The following is a 21570-nucleotide window of genomic DNA, read 5'->3' as shown; positions in this document are numbered from 1 at the left end:
TTTTTAATTATTTACTTTTTTTTTTTAAGTAAATGCAAATCTGCTTATTCTAGCTGTTACTGCTCAACGTTTTGAATTGAGGAAATCACTGGAAAGGGATAGACATCAGTATGCTCTGCCTACCTGATTTACAGTGCATTCTAATAACTTGCATTTAAGTGTTTACATCAAGACTAAGATAATGTGAGTTTCTGTGCACCAGTCAGTACCTGATAGTGTTCTTGACCTAGCGTATCCGTCTGATTTGTACTACTTTACCAATAAAATCTTAACATCAAAATCTTAACTTTAAAAGCATTTAGATGGATGTCCCTTCTAGCATCAGTAGAAATTTATTACTTTTGTATTTTACATAAACAAAGATTTAAAAAGTATAATTAAAATCAAAAATACAATACGTCACGAAAATATTTTTTTTCTTCACATTTCTTCATATTTTTCTTAATATATTTTGGTTATATTTCATATTAATTTGGAGAACAGAAATAAAATGAAAGAATAAGCTAAATAGGTTGTAAGAAAACATCTGTTCATAAACACTTGACACTGGTACTGTTAGTCTTGGTAATTTTTATGAATAGTACCTGGAAAGTGAGCCTGGTTTTCAGGTATTCTAGTATGAATAACTTTGACTCCAGACATGATGTGGTGCCAGTCATTACATTCATGAGTGCCACAAACATTTTTTTCTCTGTGAATGTTATGCCCTTTGCTATCTCCCTTGACTGCATTGCTCTTGGCTCAGTCATATAACATTGTTTATTGCTGTATTGAGTGGTAACTGTTAGAGTGAGTATACTTGAACTGTTGTACTGATTAAGAGATAATTGACTCTTAATATTCTATTTAAGCTACTTACAAGTTTGCAATGTCCAAATCATGCCAGAAGTCAGACAATTGCACCTACTGCTGCTGCATTTTGTCTTTTCCTTCTTAAGACCTCATTTATTAATTTTTTCCTCTTTTCTTTTGTATTCTCTATCTGCCTTCAACCATCTCTTACTGACTGCCTGATTCACCCCCCTCCTCCCCCATATTAGCAATAGAATTGCAAACCCGAAGGTAGGATTTCCTAATTTGTATTTAATTCTCAAAAGAGCAGAGGTTCAAACAATCCATTGTCTGTAACTTCACTAAGATATTCTGCATGCAAGAATAAAAGAAGAAAATAGCAAATGTTCTTATTTTTCCTATCATTGATCTTGGTGATTATGAGCAGAAATACTATTCTCAGCACTAGTGTTCAACACAACAGCTTGCTAAGTACAAAAGTAGCTTTCCTTATTAGCAGGTGGTGGTAGTGATCAAAACTAATTTACAGTTGCAGTACTTATCTAGCAGAATACGTGGAATGGAAATGGCATAATATTATGACACAATTATCATAATTACCTTACCAGAAATTAAGATGTACAGAGTAAGATGTAAAACCACGCTTTGGTTTTACTTAGTTTGCCTTGTTAATTTGACATACACTAGACTGGGACAAATCTGCTTAGAATTATTTAATTTTTTTTAAAGACATTCCAGCTTCCAAGCAAAGAAAAAGCTTACCTTATTCTACTTCATATAGGGATATTTCTATGTGAGGTATGAATTTCAGGCTCTGTACTAGTGTTTTATGTTCACAGAGCTATGAACACAAATCACAATGATTACAGATAAGATATGGCTGAAAAACTAACAGATTTTTGATTTCTTTTTAGGCAGATTGAACCACTCTTCTTTTTCAACCATTCTTTTCTGCAAAGACATCTTAAGAAAAAAATTGCTTAACGTTATGGGAGCATCAGGAGTTGTCATTGGCAAATGGCACATTCTGAAGTCAGAGTTTATTCAGACAGAAAATGGCAGCACAGTATTTGGAGTGAAGGGAAGGAAGATGGGGAGGGTGGAGATGACCCTCTTTATAAAGGTCCTTGTAAAGAATTTCACTAAGGGTTTCACCCTTATGTCTTCAGTGCCAGAAACATTGTTGGCTCTATATATGGTCACATATATACCTCTGGAGTTTAATTAGACTGATTAATTAATTATTTGTTTTAGGGGTCTTGTTGGGCTAGGTGTCTGGAGCAGGAACTGGTAACTTACAAGCAAGGTTTTCTTATCTCTGAATCTGGCTTTCTGCCTCACTTCTGTCATTTTTCTTTTTCTTCCCTTCAGTCTAGTTTTGTAAAGGGTCTTTGCTAAGCAGCACAACTGAACAATTGAATTAAACAAAGCACAAGCAGAACTGTTGACGGTGTCAGCAGTGGCATCTGGTCAGACCAGTGTGTCCACAGGCGTGAGAACTGGAAACCAGAGTGGGTTTATGTGTTAGCAGAAAAAGAAAACAAAACAAAAACAACTTTGATTGGATCATGATCTGCTAACAGATGAAAATACAGTGGCAGTGGAGGAAGTTGGAGGGAAGAAGTAGCTGATCAGCCATCCATAACAATGATCTCTGTTCCATTGACTTCAGAAGAAGATTCGTACTTTCTATTCATTATAAATTGGTTTGCCACTCGGGAGGGAATATAAAGAGAGTTAACAGATGTAGTAAGTCATTCTTTTGGAGTGCTGGAGGCACAGCTACAATGATTACAGCTGTATGAAGAAGGCTGCTATTAGTTTTAAGGGAGAATGTAAACTGCAGATAAAAGATAGCAGACGTGAAAGTGGCATAATATTTTATGGACCTAAGTTCCTGAGATATTTCATTGTAATAACACTATAAATCTTCTTTGTTATTTATTCTGCAATTTGATAGCATTCCAAAAAAGAAAAATATATTAACTCCTGTCTGTTATGGTGCGTACAAATGAGTTGCCAGTGAAGCACAAGTATTTTTTTGTTCCTCTTATGTGTGCATAGTTGTTAGTGAGCATGATTTAGATATCTCTTCTCTAACATTCATGGCATATTTTTTGTGTAGTAAAAAATAATGCTATTGTGAAACAGAAAATCTTTTCCTTGACTTTTATTAAATTTATCAGTAGTCCACGTGCAAATTTTGCTGATGTAGATGTATTATTATTATTATTTTTGCTCTTAGGTTCTTTTTTATTTTATGAAAAAAAATAAACCTCTTAATAACAGTGGAAGAGAACTTGAAATGTGCTGAATTCCCATGGTTCTCATCCTGTTCTCTCTTCTTATTGCTCTTAGTCTCCTTGCACCTTTCACCTTCCTCGAACAACTCCCAGTCTTTTCTGCTCTCCTATTCCACACCTCTCTCTCCTCTTTGGATTTGCTGCTGTTTTTTTCCTCCAAATCTCTTCTCAGAACCACTGTTGCCTTGCTATCTATCCAGCCTTGGATCACTGCTCTTTATTTCTGTCCATCTTCCCTCTTATTTGGCAGGTTCAAGTTGTTTCTTTGCTGTTGTCACTTTACTGTTCTTTCTAGGATTCAGTCTCCTCCTTGTTTTTCTTACTACTTTCTGTATTCTTGCTACCAGTGTAGCAAGATGATTTTTCCTGTGTTGGTAAACACAGAAGATACTGCAAGTCCACTGTATTCTCAGGCAGCAGCAACAATAAGTTCCCTTGTGAGGGAAGGATGGATGTCAAGCTGGGAAGTCAAGTCTGCAAGCCAGGTTCAGGGTGTGGAGCAATGGGGCGGGTATGAGCCTGGCACCTGTATGACTGCAATATTGCCCAGGAAGGGAGCAAAAGCAAGAGCCTCAGAATAAATGCAGCTGAAGAGACAAATGGGGAAGATTTCTTCCTGCTCTTTCTCAAAGAGCTTCCTGGCCAATTGCAGCTTCTGAAACACCTCTTGCTTCCCAGGGAGCTGGCCTTGATCACAGACAGCAACACTCCAGGGGTCGGGGAAACATTTCAGCCTTTGACACTGCATACTTGAACTGAAAGTACTATATTAAGGGCCAAATCCAGTGTCATCTTCCACAGATTTTTAGGTGTCAACTCAAGACAAGTTTTACCTAGCTTCTGCAACAGCTAAATGGTTTGTCTGCTTGCTATGATATTGTTATTCACTATTAAATCTTTTTTTTTTTTTTACAAGTTTTTGTTTATGTATTTTTAATGTACTTTAGCGTAGGTGAGTACGAATTTTATAAATGTTCTTCCTGAACATCTAAAAGTGGGCTTTGGATACCAAGTGTATATGTACTGCTGTCAGTCTGCATCTTTAATATATGATTCCACTGGTATCTCCATGAAATAAATTATTGCTTATAAATATCCTGGATGGTTTCAGTTGAATTATGGGATTACAGAAAGAAATGCAAAAGGCCAATAGAGGTTACCTAGTTTATCCTTGTCTAAAGGGGTCAAAAATAAAGATGCATTAACAGTTTGGGATTTTTTCTAAGTCTGAAGTAAATTACATTTTGCAGTTTGTTAAAGTGTTGGGTTTTGTTATTTATTTATTTTTTTAAGCAATAATAAAATTTGCATATTCTTTCCCTCCATCTGTCTAAAGATAATATTTTCAAGCTTTAACTTCTAAATTCTAATGCTATAGTACAGTATTATTGTTTAAGATAAAGGTATTACTAATTTTATCCGAGGGTTTAGCTAAGTAGGCCCTAAAAAAATAATAAAAAAGAAGTAAAAATAAATAAATATTCCTGTATCTTCTAACAAAATCACTGATTTTACCAATGAAATGCATGTCATAACTAGTCATATATATGGATGATTGATATTTCCATTCTGTCATTCTGGTAAATTTTTGTGGAGAGTGCAATTGAGTAGACTAAAGGAATCACAGAATCACAGAATCATCTAGGTTGGAAGAGACCTCCAAGATCACCCAGTCCAACCTCTTACCTAATACTAACAAGTCCTCCACTAAACCTTATCACTAAGCTCTACATCTAAACGTCTTTTAAAGACCTCCAGGGATGGTGACTCAACCACTTCCCTGGGCAGCCCATTCCAATGCCTAACAACCCTTTCAGTAAAGAAGTTCGTCCTAATATCCAACCTAAACCTCCCCTGGCACAACTTTAGCCCATTCCCCCTCATCCTGTCCTTTGTTTTTTAAAAAAATAAAAAATAAAAATCTGTCTGATACTTTAAGTTATTGAAACCTTAATTGATTACTGGGGCTGATTACAATCGGTATTTGAAAAAAAAAAAAAAGAAAAAAATCAGAATTACTTGTACGTTCTAAATTTGGTAAGGTTTTAAATGATGCTCTAATGGCATCTTATTTTCACTGATTTGTGAAACTACTTGTAGCCTTATTCCCCCAGTAATCTGCATCTTTTTTTTTTAAGGAAAATTGGTGTTCTGCTACACTGTTTGGAAGGAATTCCTGTCATTGCTATAACAAAGCTAAGGTTTTACTCCTTATGGTGCTTTTAATCCTTTGCATTTCAAAGAGAGTCCAGGTACCTTGTGTCTCCAGACAAAGGGAAGCAGCCTTCCTTTGCTTATATCCTGCAGAAAACAGAGCTGCTTCCTCCAGTGGCTGTCCCTGCAGGATGCCTGACACCCTACCCTCCTCTCTGCAGTGCCACTTCTCAGAGCCCCACCCCAGAGGCTGCTTCTCTTCCCCTTTAGGTCATCAGAAGCCATGCAGTGAAAATGAGCAGACAGATGTAGGCAGATCACCTTGATTTTTCAGCATTTCTAAAATATCATTAGTTTTATTTGGAGGACAAAGTTTAATTAATACAGACCATTAAAACTTTGAGTGCAGAAGATACCCAGCCTAGTTTCTCCTGTCTTATGGCATCTGTCTGCATCTGGGTAGGAAGGCAGGATTTCTTTATCTGTCTTGATGCCTTCAGTTTCCTTAGGCATGCTTTGGGCCAGAATTCTGGTAAAGAGAGCATTTTGCTTAGCCATCACAGAAGCTTTCTTTCCCTCCTTTGTCTTTCTAGTCCTTGGCTCATGTTGCTGCTGACACAGGCTACCCTGCAGCAAAAGTGTGCTCAGCCGCTGATCCTTTCCTCCCTATGTCAGTTTCCTGTGCATTTTGCCTGTCTCCCATTAGCACTTTTCAGTCACCGTCTTTCTGACATCTCACTGGAAATTTCTTTCCCCCACTCTTTATAGTTTCCACTATTCTTTTCGCCACTGTGCAGTTCTGGAGCAACAGAGAAACGTGTTTGTTGAATGTGTGTCAAAACCATTTAGATGAGAAAATAGGAGAAAATCGTTGACAAAAACTTTAAAAACACATCTGTTTTCACAGGAACAACTAATAAATGAATAACATCAATCATAATTCATAACATGTATGAGATATTTCTCAGATCATCACACACTGACACTCCATGAAAATCTGTTTGGTGAAAAAATTGCTGCTAACCTCTTCACTAGACATTTTTCTTTGACCTTTGTATGTACAGTGTCTGAATTTCCTGAAGTATATTTAGTGATATATTTATGTATAGCCACAGTGTCTGTTTTAAGATCAATGTTTCTATATGTTAAAATTCATACACTTGCACAGCAATGTTATTTGTTTTGCACAGGTGAGAAAAGGATAAACAGGAGAACTTCAAATATGAACAAAGAAACTAAGACAGCCTCCTTTAAAAAAAAAATAAAAATCTTAGTGGTAATATTTCTCTTACTGTTGGTTTTGTGTCTTTTTGTAATAAGGTCATGATTTCAGCTGAAAAAAAATGATTCTCAACATTTATTTTACTGCTGGGCAGTTGATAGCTCAGGACACAAAATGAAAATAATGATAAGGTGAAAGTTTAACTCAAAATTGGTATGAGTCACTTTTGAACTAAAAAAGACTGTACTGCACCAAATGACTAAGGTCGCTGGTCACCAACTGCTTCAAAGGGCAGTGTGCAGCTCTTTGAAGCTAGGACCTAGGACCATGCCTAGGACTATGCATTCAGCTTCAGTCTCTTTATTCTCTGCAAAATAGCTCTCGTGTATTTTAAAATGCTGCAGCTACCCCCAGAATATTAAGCATTTATCATGTGTACTCAGTGCTGGTACCTTCTTTTTCTTCTTTTTCTTCTGAAAAGCTGGATTGCCCAGAGCATTGAACCATTAAGACTGTGGACAGGGGTGCAGTTGGGTCTGGCTGCTCGGTCTCATTATCTGATAGTGTCCAAAACCCTTTTCCTTATCCCACAAAGGGGCTGAAATTCCCCCTTCTGTCAAATAGTGTCTCAGAACTTCTCCTCACCCTTACTGCTTCTCAGCACAGGACATAACTCTGCAAATTGCCAATTTAACTACCAGAAAACCTGAAAATGCAAAAGTCAGCTGAACACCACTCCTACATGCCTAGTATATATTCATTTTGTTTCCATTGGAGTATGACAGCTCCAAAGAGGCAAAGGTAGTTGGAACTATTCCTTAACTTTTGCATCTGGCTTTTTTGAAACTTGCCCGTTGCTGATATGTATTCTTGAAGACCATAAAACCACCTTAGTTTTGTGTCGGTGCATCTTTTTATTTCTAGCCTCCTTAAGAGATAACTTGTATGAGTAGAAACTTGAAAAATATATATATATATATTTTGATTAATTTATTCTTTACAAAATTAAATTTTTAAGAAAAATCTAGATAGATATTTTTTTTTAATTTTATGATACATAGAGAATGTCTTTCCAAATACTCTGTCTATCATGTTCAGAGGTTTGGGATGGAAGAAAAATTATTACATTTGTTCAAACTGTTTATTTTTAGCATTTTTCTCCATCTATACTAAAATGTTTTGTGACTCTTCACTTATTAATATTTCTGAGAAGCTTCTTTGGGGATCAGAAATTCCCTCAGTCTGCAAAATGGGAGCATCTGTTCAACAAATAATGCAGCAAGTATTGCTTAACCTTTACTGCAGTTGCATTCCCTTTCCCCCAAAACAATTAAAAATGAAACAAAACAATCAGCAAAGGAGTGAGACAGCCATTGCATTCTGTTAGGTTGTATCTCCGAGCAGGTATCATATATATCTACTTTGGTATGCTAGACAGTGTAATTCATTAGGAAGAAAACATGTACGAGACTTGAACTTACCAAAAGAATTCACCAGCTGGCTGGTGAATTCACCTTACAATATACATTTAACTTCTTCCTCTAGCCAGGATCCACATGAGAAACTTTTAAGGAATCCATTTTCCTTAAATTTTATAGGCATGTCCTCTATACATATGTTAAACAGTGTAAATAAGGATTAATACACAAAGCTGGACAAAACTTTGTTTTTCTGTTACCACGTGCTGGCATATGGGCTGTGTTGAGTCCCACGCAGTAAGGAACACTTGGCTACTGCTTTTCTTCACATAGATCTGGTAGTACAGAAAATCTTGACATTGTATTGCAAAATTCTCACGCGGGCGATGTTGGCCAAAACCTGTTGTTACACTGTTAGAGTCTGGCTCTCGTCTTCTCCTGAGCTTGCACAGGATTACTAGTCTTGGACTGCAACCATGAGACGAGTACAAAGGGAGATGAGTTACTGTCTACAAAGTGTATTAAGGACAGATCCTCAAGGCTCCACGTCTTTTTTTTCTTTTTGTCAAATTATTTTTCTCCTGTTTTAACAGTCTTCTGTTTTAACCTGCTTAGGCTGTCTTGGGAGAGCCTAATAATTCTCCAGTGTGTTTCAGAGCTGCTTCAGTAAGAGACAATGTGTGTTACTGTCATTGTTAGCAAGAAATATCTCTAAGTTCAAAAAGAAACATTATGAAAACAAACATCAGTTGCAGTGAGGGAGCGGGCTGAATTCCTGGCACACTCTTAAGATACCTCTATTGGAATACAAGTTCCTAAAAACTTAGGGTGTACATAGGTGTCTGATGTTAGGGGGTAGGAGTACTGAGTTTTATTTGCTTTTAAGTAATAAGACAAAATGTTATTAAATCTTTAATATTATTTTGGTCAGAGGGGGACATTAATGGATTGTAATGGCTATGTCTGGCAGTTGCATCGGACAATCCTGCTCATGACTAATTTGTTTCCACCTAAAAACTAGTTAACTACATTTTTTTCTATATAACTGTTCTACCTAATTGGAGTGAGTTCAGAAAAGAGCAGCATGACTGGGAAGCTAGGGAAATTGCTTTTGAGGAGATTAGAGAAATTAAAATTCATAGCCTGGTCCACTCATGAATATTGGAGGGAAATGATTCCTGGAGTATTAATGGCAGCAAAAATATTCTTGGCCTTAGAAATGGTTGAACATGGCTTAAAAATCCAGCAATCTCTGATCCATATTTTAAATCTATTGGTGTAACAGGGAGGAAGGCATGCAGGTGTCTCCTTTATGAGACCGGGATACAGCCATTTGCATGTCAACAAGCACATGAAAATGAACTCATGAGCCATAAGCCTGCTGTGCATAATGGAGTATCTGCTTATCCAAACTGTCAGCATGGAGTACAGAAGCTGTGATAAACCCTGCAAAACTACTAAAGACAAAAAGAGCTAGTCCCTGCAGTGGCATAGCACAATCAAAAGTGGTGTCTAAAGTTTTGTTGGAAGTACAGAATAGTGTGCTTCTGTATTTTGTTGCTTCCCTTGTTTCAGTATGTGCAAGAACCTCATGATGCAGTCTGTTGGACATCATAATGCTTCCTCAGGGAAGAGCTGAAACCCTTCTTTTCCTTAATTGATAACAAGACATTATAAACTTATTGTTTCCTTCAAGGTTTTATACTGTTGCTGCTTTCCAGAGTGCTAGAACAGCAAAACTGCTGAAGCAGATCGTTTCTCATTGTGCTGCATGGATCCTCAAATACCACTGTATGAACAAGTAGGAGCCAAGAAAAAACTGCATTAGGAACTTAAAAACACCACCACATTATGCTATTTCTTCCAACTCCTTCTACATAATGATTTTTTTTCTCTTTGTGAATGAACAGGAGTCTAGTCACAAAACCTTGACATTTTCTGTAAATTTCCTGAATCATTAGTACTCTGCCAAAACTCATACTTCTAATGGGGGAATTCAAAAAAGCAATACCCCTACTCCTTTCAGTGTAGGTTTTACATGCACTTTTATCCTTATATTCTTGTTCATTTCCCTTTGTTACCACTACCACTTCATTGCAGTAAACACAATCATTTTTATGTAGAGACCCACACACTGAAAAAAGTCCTTTAGTGGCTAAAAGCAAGAAAAGAACTGGCCCTAACAAGTTTATTTTCAAGTTTATTTTCACAAAATGGCTGAGGCTGGAAGGGACCTCTGGAGGCCATCTTGTCCAAACCCCCTGCTCAAGCAGGGGCACCCAGAGAGAGCAGGCTGCCCAGGACCACGTCTGGTTGGCTTCTGAAGATATCCATTGAGGAAGACTTCACAACCTCTCTGGCAACCTGTGCCATGCTCAGTCATTTGCACAGCACAGAAGTGCTTCCTACATTCAGAGGGAACCTCCTGTTTTCCAGTTTGTGCCCGTTTGGGCACCAGGACAAGAGACACCACAGAAGGAGCCTGGTTCCATCTTCTCTGCAAACTCCCCCCAGGTATTTACAGATATTTGTTAGGTTCCCCCTGAGCCTCCTCTTCTTCAGGCTGAACAGTCCCAGCTCTCTCAGCCACTCCTCATAGGAGAGGTGCTCCTGTCCCTTCATCATCTTGGTGGCCCTGCATTGGACTCTGTCCGGTATCCCCATGTCTCTTTTGTACTGGGACTCCAGAACTGGACACAACACTCCAAGTATGGCCTCATGGGTTGATGCACCTAAATGATATTTTGTCACTGATTGGAGGAAAAAAAACAATAAAAAAAATAGACGTTTCAGAAGCTGTTAATAAATCAAACACTAGTACATAAGCAAATAGCATGGACTAATTCTGAATATTGCATCATTCTGAATGGTTACCACATGCTACAGATGTGTAGTCAAATCTACACATTTCATATATAGTCCAAGTCTTAAACACACTGAGGGGACAAGATTGTGACTGTAGGCTTTTTGATTTGTATTCCTTGAAAGTGCTGCAGCTGTATAATATAGGTGTTTTTTTTTGTTTGTTTGTTTGTTTGTTTTTCATCTCATCTTTACAGGACAGATGCACTTATCTTTTAACAAGTACATTAAATGTAGAAATATGTCAGCCTCCTCAGACTTTTATAATACTTTCCTGTTGCTATGGGAAAGTACAGTACTTCACCTTTCTAAAAGCCAATAAGAGAAATAGAACATTTACTGTACATATATATTAAACCAGAGAAAGACAGGTTCATCACAAGATAAGAGCTCCATGGTAGTGGCATATATATGATCGTCTTTAATAAAATATTTTTTCTCCGGTTTAGTTCCTAACCATACCTTGAACTATAAGGAGCCAGCCACACCAGTTTTGAAATAAAGGAGTTGCGCAGGATAGTTTCAGGATTTTAAAATGATAGTTGCCTTTGAGGTTTGGATGATTAATATTCCTGTTGATTACTAGAATATTAGGTTTTGAAACTAAAATACATGGATCATTTGTTTTCTTAATCATTACAGCAGAAAATGCCTGTAACTTTGTGTAGGAACTCATCTGAAGTCATCTAACAGCTCTACAGGCCATAAAAATGTAGCTTTTTAGATGTATGGACAAGCATAAGTAGATATAGTCCTAATTTGCCTAACAGAAAATGACAATGTGGAGCTGTGAAAACTGCTACTCTGTCCCATCATTTCTACCAGCTTGAGCTGAGGCCTCCCAGTAGGTCCTGTTTGCAGAAGTAAAATGGTTGGTAAAGGTGTCATCTGATCCAGTGCGTAATTGCAAAGGTATTAGTGAAAGAAGAAAATCTGCAGGTCAGACCCTGCTTTTACTATGTTCTTTCCAAATGTGCAAAGACTGAAGAGGAGGGTTGTGCAGGAAAGCAAACAAACAACAACAAAAAACCCACACCATTTTATTACAAGCTGGGAAAGGATGTTTTACTTGTAAGGTTAGTAAGAGAAAGGAAGTTCAAAGAGGTATTCAGATAATATTGGGAATTTAAGATGAGACATGTCTCAGGCTTGAACTTTTTTATAAATGTTTGCATTCCCATTCAGGGATTCCAATGGCTGGAGAAGCAACAATCATTTAATTTTAGAACCAATATATAGCAAGCTTTTTGTGGGGTAAGTTTTCCTTTACCGATTCTCTGTTGGGTATGTTAACCCAGTCTGAGCCTTATGATAACACAGCTGCATTACAGGTAATAAAGCAATTGGGTCCAACTGACCATAAGTAGCTACATTATACTGCAGTTCTACAGTATGGACATACATTTATGCTTACAAACTTGGCAGTGGCAGTTGCTGCTACTGCAACATCAAGTGAACATAAAAAGAAAAGCAGGTCTGTGGGCTGAGGACATAGTCACACAATTTAGAGATAATTTAGTTTACCAAGCAAGCCAGTGGGCTCTGCAGTAAAACAAACCAGAATTTGATTACCTACTATTACTAAATGTGATTTAACCTTGTTTAGGAAAGAGATAGTCTCTCTCTAGTGCTTTGCTAACGCTTTATAAATTAAAATGCTGCAGTTACTCCCATGGCCATTCTGTTTAATTTACAATCCACTTGCATACTAGCTATTTAAGGCATAATTGTATAACATGTTATGTCAATTAATTTTATAGAAAAAATGAAAGCACCTGTAGCTGTTATGTCATGGGAGGGAGCTGGTAATGGTTGTCTTATGGGATTCCTTTTGGCTCTTGTTTTCAGATCAGTAATGGCAGCAGTCCTTTGATTTAGATCAAAGTAAGAACAAAAGCTTCTAGGAGCAAGTGAGAGTTGGAAGGTGAAAACAAAGAAAGGAAAAAAAAAAAAAAAGTAGTAAAATCCCATTCCGTAGCCTAGAACCAGACTACTAAAATGAGGAAATCAACTTTAGATGTCTACAGCCACAATATTGTTTCAGTGTAATTTACTTCTAAGGATGAGACCAAACATTCAAAAGCTTGGATGTCATATTTTCTCCCTTGATTACAAACCAATGAAATCTTATCTTGCCTGTACAGGTGTTGATTTTTTTTTTTTTTCCCTCAGCCTATATCCACTTACAGTCATTAAAGATCTAGGACACTTAGTATAAATATTAAAGATGATATATGAAGTCTGACAAATTTCATCTTGGGTAATTACACTCTGCATAGCTCTTCTACCTAGAGAAAGTTTTTCTGCAATTTTGGTAATGTAAGTATTCTGCTGGTGCGATATTGTGCTCTTCAGTAGCTGCAGCACTGGTGTGATGAACAAAGTGATTTCATATTTTAGTCTCATTTTTCTAAGCATTTTATGAAAATTAGACAGTATTGTGTGTTTATCTGTAGCAGCCTATGCAGGAGGTTTTACATTCAAGAAAAGTGAATTATTTTACCCAATAAAAATTATTTCAATCGTTCTGAAATGGATCTGTGTAAATTAATTACTCTTGGTGGTTCCCCAAATGCTTTCTACTTGCCACAGCTTTCTTCTTTAGATCTGAGATATAAACTTTTCTGTGTAGAAAACTGAAGATCTGTGAGCAGATTTCTTACTGGCTAGATAGTAGGAGAATTAAATTCATAGTCAGCCAGATAGCTTGCCTAATAAGCTCAGATCTGGCATCAACAAGAAATTGAAGATTACAAGTTCAGCTGACCTGCACGTAGGTGCCCTTTCTGTGTTTATTTGACAGTTTCTTTCTCTTCTAGCTGACTGACATTTCCCTCTGGAAATAAGAGTACAGAAAGAAGGACAGCTAATTAATACCTCCAAATTTTGTTTCTATTTCTAGCTCAGCAGCAGTTTCCCTTTTCAGCCACTTTTAGGGAAAATCTCAAATAGTTTCTGATGAACTATTATTGCTAGCCAATTAAAGCTTTTTTTTTTTTTTTTTTTCCCTGTACATTAGTTATAGCACTGGGCAGATGTAATCATTTAGGAAAACAGTGTAATTCAAGTCAATTAGCAAATAACGATATATCCTCACCTTGCAAAGTGTGTTCCATTTTGGTCAGATCCATTCTACATTAGACAATAGCAGATAAAGAATGTCTGCATAGAAGAGAAATGGAAATCAAAGTATAAAAAGAGCCTTTATCTTTGAGAAAAGGCTGAGAAGACTGATGTTTCCAAGAAGATGTTAAAACCAAAATATAGTGGAAAGATAAATTACTTCAACGTATTTGGGATCAGATAGGCATTCTTATTTCTCTACTGTCATGTACAAAACTCAGAAGAAATTGAAAAGAGGAAGAGTTTATAAATGACAGTGAAAACTTATTGTAAGAACTAAAACAAAAGCTGTCATTAATAAATCTGAAATTTAAAACCATTAAAAGAAAAACATATACTTCCCATTTTTACTGTGCTAATTAGACTGACAGATTGTAGTTAAAAGATAAGATTTTACTGGAATTAAACTATGTTACCAATGTAAGAGAAATATGATAATGCCAAATAATTTTGAAGACCTTTGAAATCATATAAAATTATAGAGAAATTTTATACCTTAATACATAAATCTCAGAATTATTATTTATCTATTTTTAGAATTTCAGAACAGTTTGTTCCTTGTTTGTTCTATTCATAGCATCCTGCATGTTATCCTGAAGCATTATGATGTGTTAAATTGGGTGAATTATTGTTTGTTTCGAAATGGCAGATCTTATCCTCTTTTAGTCAACTTTAAAATTATTATAATTCAGTTCTAAGCTTTATAAATAATATCTTGGAGCATTTGTTTCTGCTTCCAAGAAGCAGGGGAAAATTGCAGGTACTCTATGAGTACACAGCAATCAGATCTAAAATTTACTTGTATATAATACACTATGTTATTTCAGGCATCTATTTTATGTTCACTGCGTTCCATATGTGAATCATTCTATTTAAAATGATCAGCGTAGCCAATAATTAATTGGGATTGTTTGTGGAAAAATTATGTAAGGACTCCAAAATGTGTTTCTTCTACTAGATCCTGCTAATTTTGGCATATCTGCACTCAGATATGTTCAGAACTCCCTGAGGATTTGTGCTTCCAGAGAGAAGATACCTTCTACAGTGCTTCAGCACAGGTTTCTCTTCTATGCTTTCTTAGAAGAGAAAAACTTATGCTTGCACAGATAATCATCAAGGGTTCAGAAGGGGAGGCAGTAAGTCCATGGACATGATCTTCTTCAACATATCCTTTGAAGAACACCATGCTTTGACATACCTGCTGCAGCCTCACAGTGCAAGATATACACCCCTTATTTTGTGGGGTGGCAGATCAGCCTAACATTGTAGTTTTGTGTGTTTTGTTGTTAATTTGGGAATGCTCTGTATTGGAGTTTAGCTACTGACATACTAATGCTTTCCCATAATTAGTGGTTCGGTAAACCCACAGGGCAGTAGTGCCTGAATTTCAGGCAAAAGTTAAAGGTTCTGCTTCAAATATTTGTGGAGAAGAATATGCAGCCAGCAGAAGATGCAGTGTTTAGATGTGATAGCTTTCTAACAATATTGACATATACATATATATATATATATGTATATTTATATATTTCTTACAACTTATTGAAGAATAACAAGAACGTTTATGCAAATTTATATATATTGCTAAGAGAGTACCACGATGCATTGCAATGCCCAAAACGAAAGAGGAAATCAAGACAAGACAATAAATCAGTGCAATGCTTGGGTATTATAAGCCATCCACTGCTGTTTCATTGCTTCATGTAAAGGATGGTGTTTTCTTTTGTAACTTGGATATGGCAATGATGAAAAATTCCTTTCCTTTGAACAGCTTTTAAAATTTGCTTGTAGTGTCAATATAGGCATTGACACTACATTTCCTTTAATACACTATGCAACAGAAATAAGGGCCTGTCACAGAAATATTTATTTTTAAATAATACTCAAAATATGAAGTGAGGGAGAAATTACACTTCACTATGAATTTAGGAAGTAATCAGAATACAATGAGGTGTCTTATATGAATTTTATGATATCCTTGTTCAAGATTGATTTAATTTTCAAATGCCTAGAGGTATGGATTTTTTTTTTTGATTGAATGACTTCCAGAAGAACTGAACTCTGTAAATTGCACTGTTGTTTGAATCTGTTGCATAGTGTATTAAAGGAAATATTTCATTCATCACTTCTTGTTCCTTTCTATGTAATTTATTAGCCTTACTGCTTTACATGGAGTTTTTACGTGGTTCTTCTGACTTAGAGAACTATCATGGGAAAACAATGATTTTTTTTAAAAAAGGAGCAGAACTTTACAGGAAAATATATTGAATAACTATTTTACAATATAAGAAATGTACAGGTTGAGGATAGTGAATTTTGTTTGATTTATTTTTATTGTGCTTTCCTCCTACATCATTAGCTCTACAGCTTAATAGGGAAAGGAATTGACATTCAGCTTGAGAGCACATACAAATATTATAGAACTCATGATATTTTAGTATTAAATATCCAGAAGATTGAAATTAGAGAATATTGTTGCTTATATACTACATAGATATAACCTAAAACTAACTGGAGCCCATGTGATTTCCCAATGAGTAAAAATATACATCTCCTGGAGCCCTGTCTATAGGGAATATTCTGTGATTTGTTATTGTAATTAAATATAGATAGCCTTCAAAGAAAAACAAACAAAACCAAGATGGTAGTCCCTATGAAGTTATGTTTTTCTTTCTCTTCATGGCAGTCTGTAAACAACAGATTGTTAATGTTACAATTTGTTATTATCCATATTTAAAATAGTAATAGCTTCCTGATCAAAAGTAAATGTTTCTAAACTTTTCAAAAAGTTAGTAAAAACTGTTTCTAATGGAAAGAGTTAAGTGACCTAAGGTTAATGGTCACTACCAGTCCTCATTTAAGAGACTGTTTTTAGTGTTAGATTATATGTGTTTCTTGATTATATATATATATATATATTTTTTTTTTTCTGAGAGTTGCTTTTACATTACTGCCTTGTATACACGTGGACAGGATTTAGTTAAATTATTAGGATGGGCACAAGATTAGTGTTTAGGGTTAACCTTACACTTTGTATGCATGTGCAGATCCTATTTTTCACACTGTGTACCCTCTTGGAAATCACATTAATAAACACAGGGCAATTAATTTTATACAGACTGTCCCCTAAATCATCTGGGATCATCAGCTTCTTTTGTTTTTCCCCTGATGCACAGCCTAGGCAAGATCTTCCCAGTAGCTGTTGAAAATGCCTAATTGCCATTTATAAGATCAGGATTTGGGGCTTGACACTTCTAGGTTAATGTTCTGAGACAGAAAAGCACTGTTTTGTTTCTCAATCAATAAATAATACATTCTCCCTGGCTGCAGAATAGATGTTTGGACACTGCATGTCTCCTTGACAGCACTATATTTTGCTAGCTGGAGGTGCCAGTCGTGCTGATGTGCATTTCTTTAATTTTCAGTCTCATTTAGACTAAAGATTTTAATTAGATACTGGTGATGCTTAAGAAGAGGAAGGAACAGTGCTTCCCTACATTATTTCTTGTAATGCAGAGGGCAGGGGTTTTCTGATGTGCAGTATTCAGCATGTGTGGAAACAGATGTCTGTCTTTAGCAAACTGTCATGTGTCACACTTAACAAAAATTGTACTAAAATAAGCTGGGGAAGGACTGTGAAGCTCAGGGAGAATCGCAAAGCCTGGGTCTGGAAGCACCGGAGTGCAGAGTGCTGACAGCAGCGTGCTCCCTCGTGCAAGTTTGCAGGGAGCATTTCTTCTTGGCACCGACACAGCAAAGTCTTCACTCCTGACACAGATGTTCCTCCAGCAGCTCTGAAGTAAGGCTGCTTGCCGGATACCATGCCATGCCCGGGGGGTAGTGGTCCACCTCAGCCTTACAAGTTGACTCACTACTGATTATCCAGTGCTTAGAGAAGCATGAGATGCGGGGCTTTATCTAATAATTCTGTCTCAGCTAGGGTGGCTGGTGAATTGCCACAGCCCAGTGCAACGTCGATTTGCACCACTGCAACTTTCTTCAAAGCAAACTATTGGTAAAATCCTCTCGTTTCCCTCTGATCACGAGCTGGTGTGACGACTGGAATGATTTGCCTGTTGGAAGAATGTTGACTCTAGAGTGGGAGTCGGAGGGACTGCAAACAGTGGGTATTGTTGTGATTATATTTGCATCTCTGAAGCTGCTTCATTTGCTGGGACTGATTGATTTTTCTGAAGGTAAAGTGGTCACTTGCAGTTTGTGCTGTTTGTAGGTGTGGTATCTGATCTGCTAAAATAGACTTAGAAAGCATCAGGTATAAAAGCTGGGAAATGAAAATGCTTGGGAAGTGAAAATAGCATTCAGACTAAAAATCTCGGTTTGTTCCTGCCGGTTACTTTGTTATTGTAAAACAAAAGTATATGCTAGCATCAGGTTGGAATTTTACAAGAAATTAGCAAGGATGAAAACAGTGTACATAACATTTATCTGTCAGTTGCCTTTGAAAGCTGTTCAGTGATAGAAAGTTGGTACATTTAGTGGATCTTATCTCAGTTCACATTTATAACACTTTGCTTTTCTGATTTATGATGCAGTTAGAGTTTTGTTCTGTCTCGGTATCTGTCTTTTACAAATCAGTTTCATAGATAAATGCAAAACATTATTACTATAGGATAAGTAATATAGGTGCAAGTTTAGGAACAAATCTGCTTTACACCTTTCAGAAAAATTCATAGATGCCAACATTAAATATGGGTATTTTAAATATATAACAACTGTATGTTTTAAAACTCATTTGCTTGCTCCGATTCCTGTCTGCTCTCTACTATATGGGTCGTATCATTTAGTCTATGCTCAAAGAAGATATCACATTAATTTTAATAGGATTTTTATCTCTATACAAAGTGTTTGTTTAATATATACTTTATAGAAATATGCTATTTCAGTTCAGTTATTAATGAGATCTTTGGCTGTCAACTTTTCAACTAAATTTCTTAGTGTGGACTGGTGTAGTAAACAGAAGCTATTCACTCACAAAAACCTTTTCTCAAAAACTACTTTTTTTTTTTTTCTGTGTGTTTGTACATGTGAGACCAAACCTCTTTTACTGTGTAACTGTTTCAGTGAGAAACACATAGCCAAGAACACTCCAGTTTTCTGAAACATTAACTTTTCATCATAGAATAGGATCTTTGATGGATGTAGATTCACATCATCACCTCATAAAATCATTCAGTGTGCTGATAAAATGTGAAATCTTTAACATAGCACTTCTGTAGTTACTGAACTATTGAAATAAATCATCCTTAAAGCCATATGTGAAGAAAATATATACCATTTCCTATTTTTCTGTATAATACATTTGTTATGGAATTGTAAAATTACTATTTAAATTCTAAACAAATATGTAATTTTTTCTCATAACAACCCTTTCTTTTTGTTTCTTTATGCTCCGGGTGTGTAGAATTTTTAGCATTTAAAAATTCCTCTTACTAGATATGTGCTAACTTTATTTTTATGACACATAGTAACATCATTTATAGAAAAATAATTATATGTATATACACTTTTTTTAGCAGATGTGCACAGTTACATCTCTTTCTTAACTTTTCACAGAATGATGTTGCTGTTAAGTCTGGGAAAGCGCTTCATGTAATTTCAACTATATCAGCTTTCCAAAAAAAAAGAAAGGTAAAAATTGTACCAATTTTAATATAAATAGTAAATTCAAGGCAGTATAACATCAGAAATCTAACTTTTTGTGTTAATATACTTATTAGTGCCATCCATGATAATACAATAATTTCACTCAAAAGTACCCAGTGACATAAAACCAGTCTCTAAATGTAAAAAGCCTAAATATTATAAAGTAGAGTGTATATATATAACATCTCCAGTGTGAATGGCTCCAATGGCTTAGGGGATTTCTAGTTCCCTTAAGGCTGATGTAGCCTATTTAACTCATCCATATTGTTGCACTGCCATTACCATTAAACAAGAATTCTGCCCCAAATGATTAAGGAATATTTATAAGGTATTCAGAACTTATGGGTGTTTGTCCTCACACTGAATGCAAGGCCAGGTTTGTTGATATGCAAGGAGGACCATGACATTCAGGTCAATGTTGATCCTGAAACCAAAATGGTCAATAAGCCCACCCCATCTACCCCACAGAGGCAGGGTGTGAAGCACATGCTGAAATATTTTTTTTCTGTAGTTAGGCTTTCTGAAGCATTAACATGTTTGTCTTAATATCCCCAATATATTGACTTATTTTGAAAATGTCACTGATGGATAGGGCATGCTTGTCCCAGTGTTTGCCAATAAAGGGCACAGAAGACAGCTAAATAACAAATCCTTAGTTGCTATCACGTTAAAACTCCACTGATTTTTGTTGAAGATGTTGTGATGCACTGCATCAGTTTCTACCAGCAGAGTGAGTTGTCTAAGCCCAAACCAAGAGTAAACAGCAGAACTAGGACCAGAAGTGATCCACAAAAGCATTATGGTTTAAGTAATTGGAGTATTTCCATGCTAACCGTTCACTTTTCCTGTCTGTCCACACCAGTGTAGAGGTATCTTTAGCTTCACTGCTTGCTAATCTGTTTGTAGTGTGAAAATGCAGCAGCTTGTATATTGTTTATTTTTATTACCATTTACAGCGTGATACAAACTACCCTATATCTTGTATGCAAGCACTTTATAAATTATTTTTTTAAAAGAACAAAGGTAAAAAAAAAATTTGCACTCACCGGAAACAAATAAACAAATAAACAAACAAGACCACCTCTTCTTTGACACTGCGGAGGTAGTGTCAAACAATACCCAATATGCTTTTTCCCCATAGATGTCTCCCACAAAAGTGTACTTTCAGCTGTAGCTCACTGTGCTGTCTATGGTGGACAACCACCCTCCCTTGCTTTACACAGTGAAGGGGTTATGGTGAAGAAGAACTTGACTGTCCACACTTCTCCATGGGAAAGTTAGAAGAATCCAGGCAATTTGTTTCTTTTTTGTTTTGTTTTGTTTTGTTTTTGTTTTCAATGTTGAGTACTTGACAGCACAGGGAACCTGACTTGATCCTGTATCCTAGTCTAGGAACTATGCTGTGCTACTTCATAGTTCCTCCACTTTCCAGACAGCAGGAAAGAAAGACCAGAAGGGGACAAAAACTGGCTTTACCGGAGCTAGCAAAGACAGAATTGAATCAATACCACTTTTAATGTGAGAGAGTGAAAATCTCCTTTTCCTCTCCTTCCATTATTTTGTAAGTGGTTTGACACTGATCAATATTTTTCCTCCTGCTTACTTGCCAGAAACTTTTGCTGCTGGGCAGCTTCCCTCAAAGCTTTTGTTTTGTTACACAGCTGGAAGGGGAGTGGAGGAGGGAGTTCAGAACTGGAGCAAAGGATCAGAGCACCAGACATAAAGGGAATTCATCCACTAGAAACAGGGAGGGGAGAGACTGGCAAAATGAAGGATTCACTTTACTTTTGTGTGCACAGAATATCTGTCATGTGGTAGCTGTATGGGATACTATATAAATATGCGTAAACAACATTACATTTCAGGGGACTGCATAAACCAAAGTCTTCAGTAGGACAAACTTAGTACTTCCTCCTTCATCATGCATGGATTATGTTGTATAACACCTCAAGTAGAAATGTTTTTCTTTTGTGAGTATAATCAACCAGTGATGCAATCTGTTCCACACCCTGCTATTCTCACTCATTAAACTCTG

At 36.3% G+C, this 21570-nt stretch overlaps 1 protein-coding gene across 10 annotated transcripts in view; it reads left to right on the top strand.

The window, feature by feature from the left end:
- The window catches only part of KCNIP4 (potassium voltage-gated channel interacting protein 4), a 433785-nt gene that overhangs the window by 308896 nt on the left and 103319 nt on the right, over positions 1-21570 (top strand). Inside the window, exon 1 of one of the 10 annotated variants that reach the window (XM_048062817.2) lies at positions 17700-18067. The exons of 8 other annotated variants lie outside the window; for them this stretch is intronic. In XM_048062817.2, coding sequence (XP_047918774.1) covers positions 17956-18067 — 112 coding nt within the window. In that variant the 5' untranslated portion in view covers positions 17700-17955. Of the gene's footprint in view, positions 1-17699; positions 18068-21570 lie in introns of those variants that run through there. One more of the 10 variants, XM_013180563.3, reaches the window with a different exon arrangement.

This window comes from Anser cygnoides, chromosome 4 (genome assembly GCF_040182565.1).
Source record: "Anser cygnoides isolate HZ-2024a breed goose chromosome 4, Taihu_goose_T2T_genome, whole genome shotgun sequence".
Lineage (NCBI taxonomy): Eukaryota > Metazoa > Chordata > Aves > Anseriformes > Anatidae > Anser > Anser cygnoides.
The sequence above is the reverse complement of the archived record's forward strand: the minus strand, read 5'-3'. Positions and strand labels throughout refer to the sequence as shown.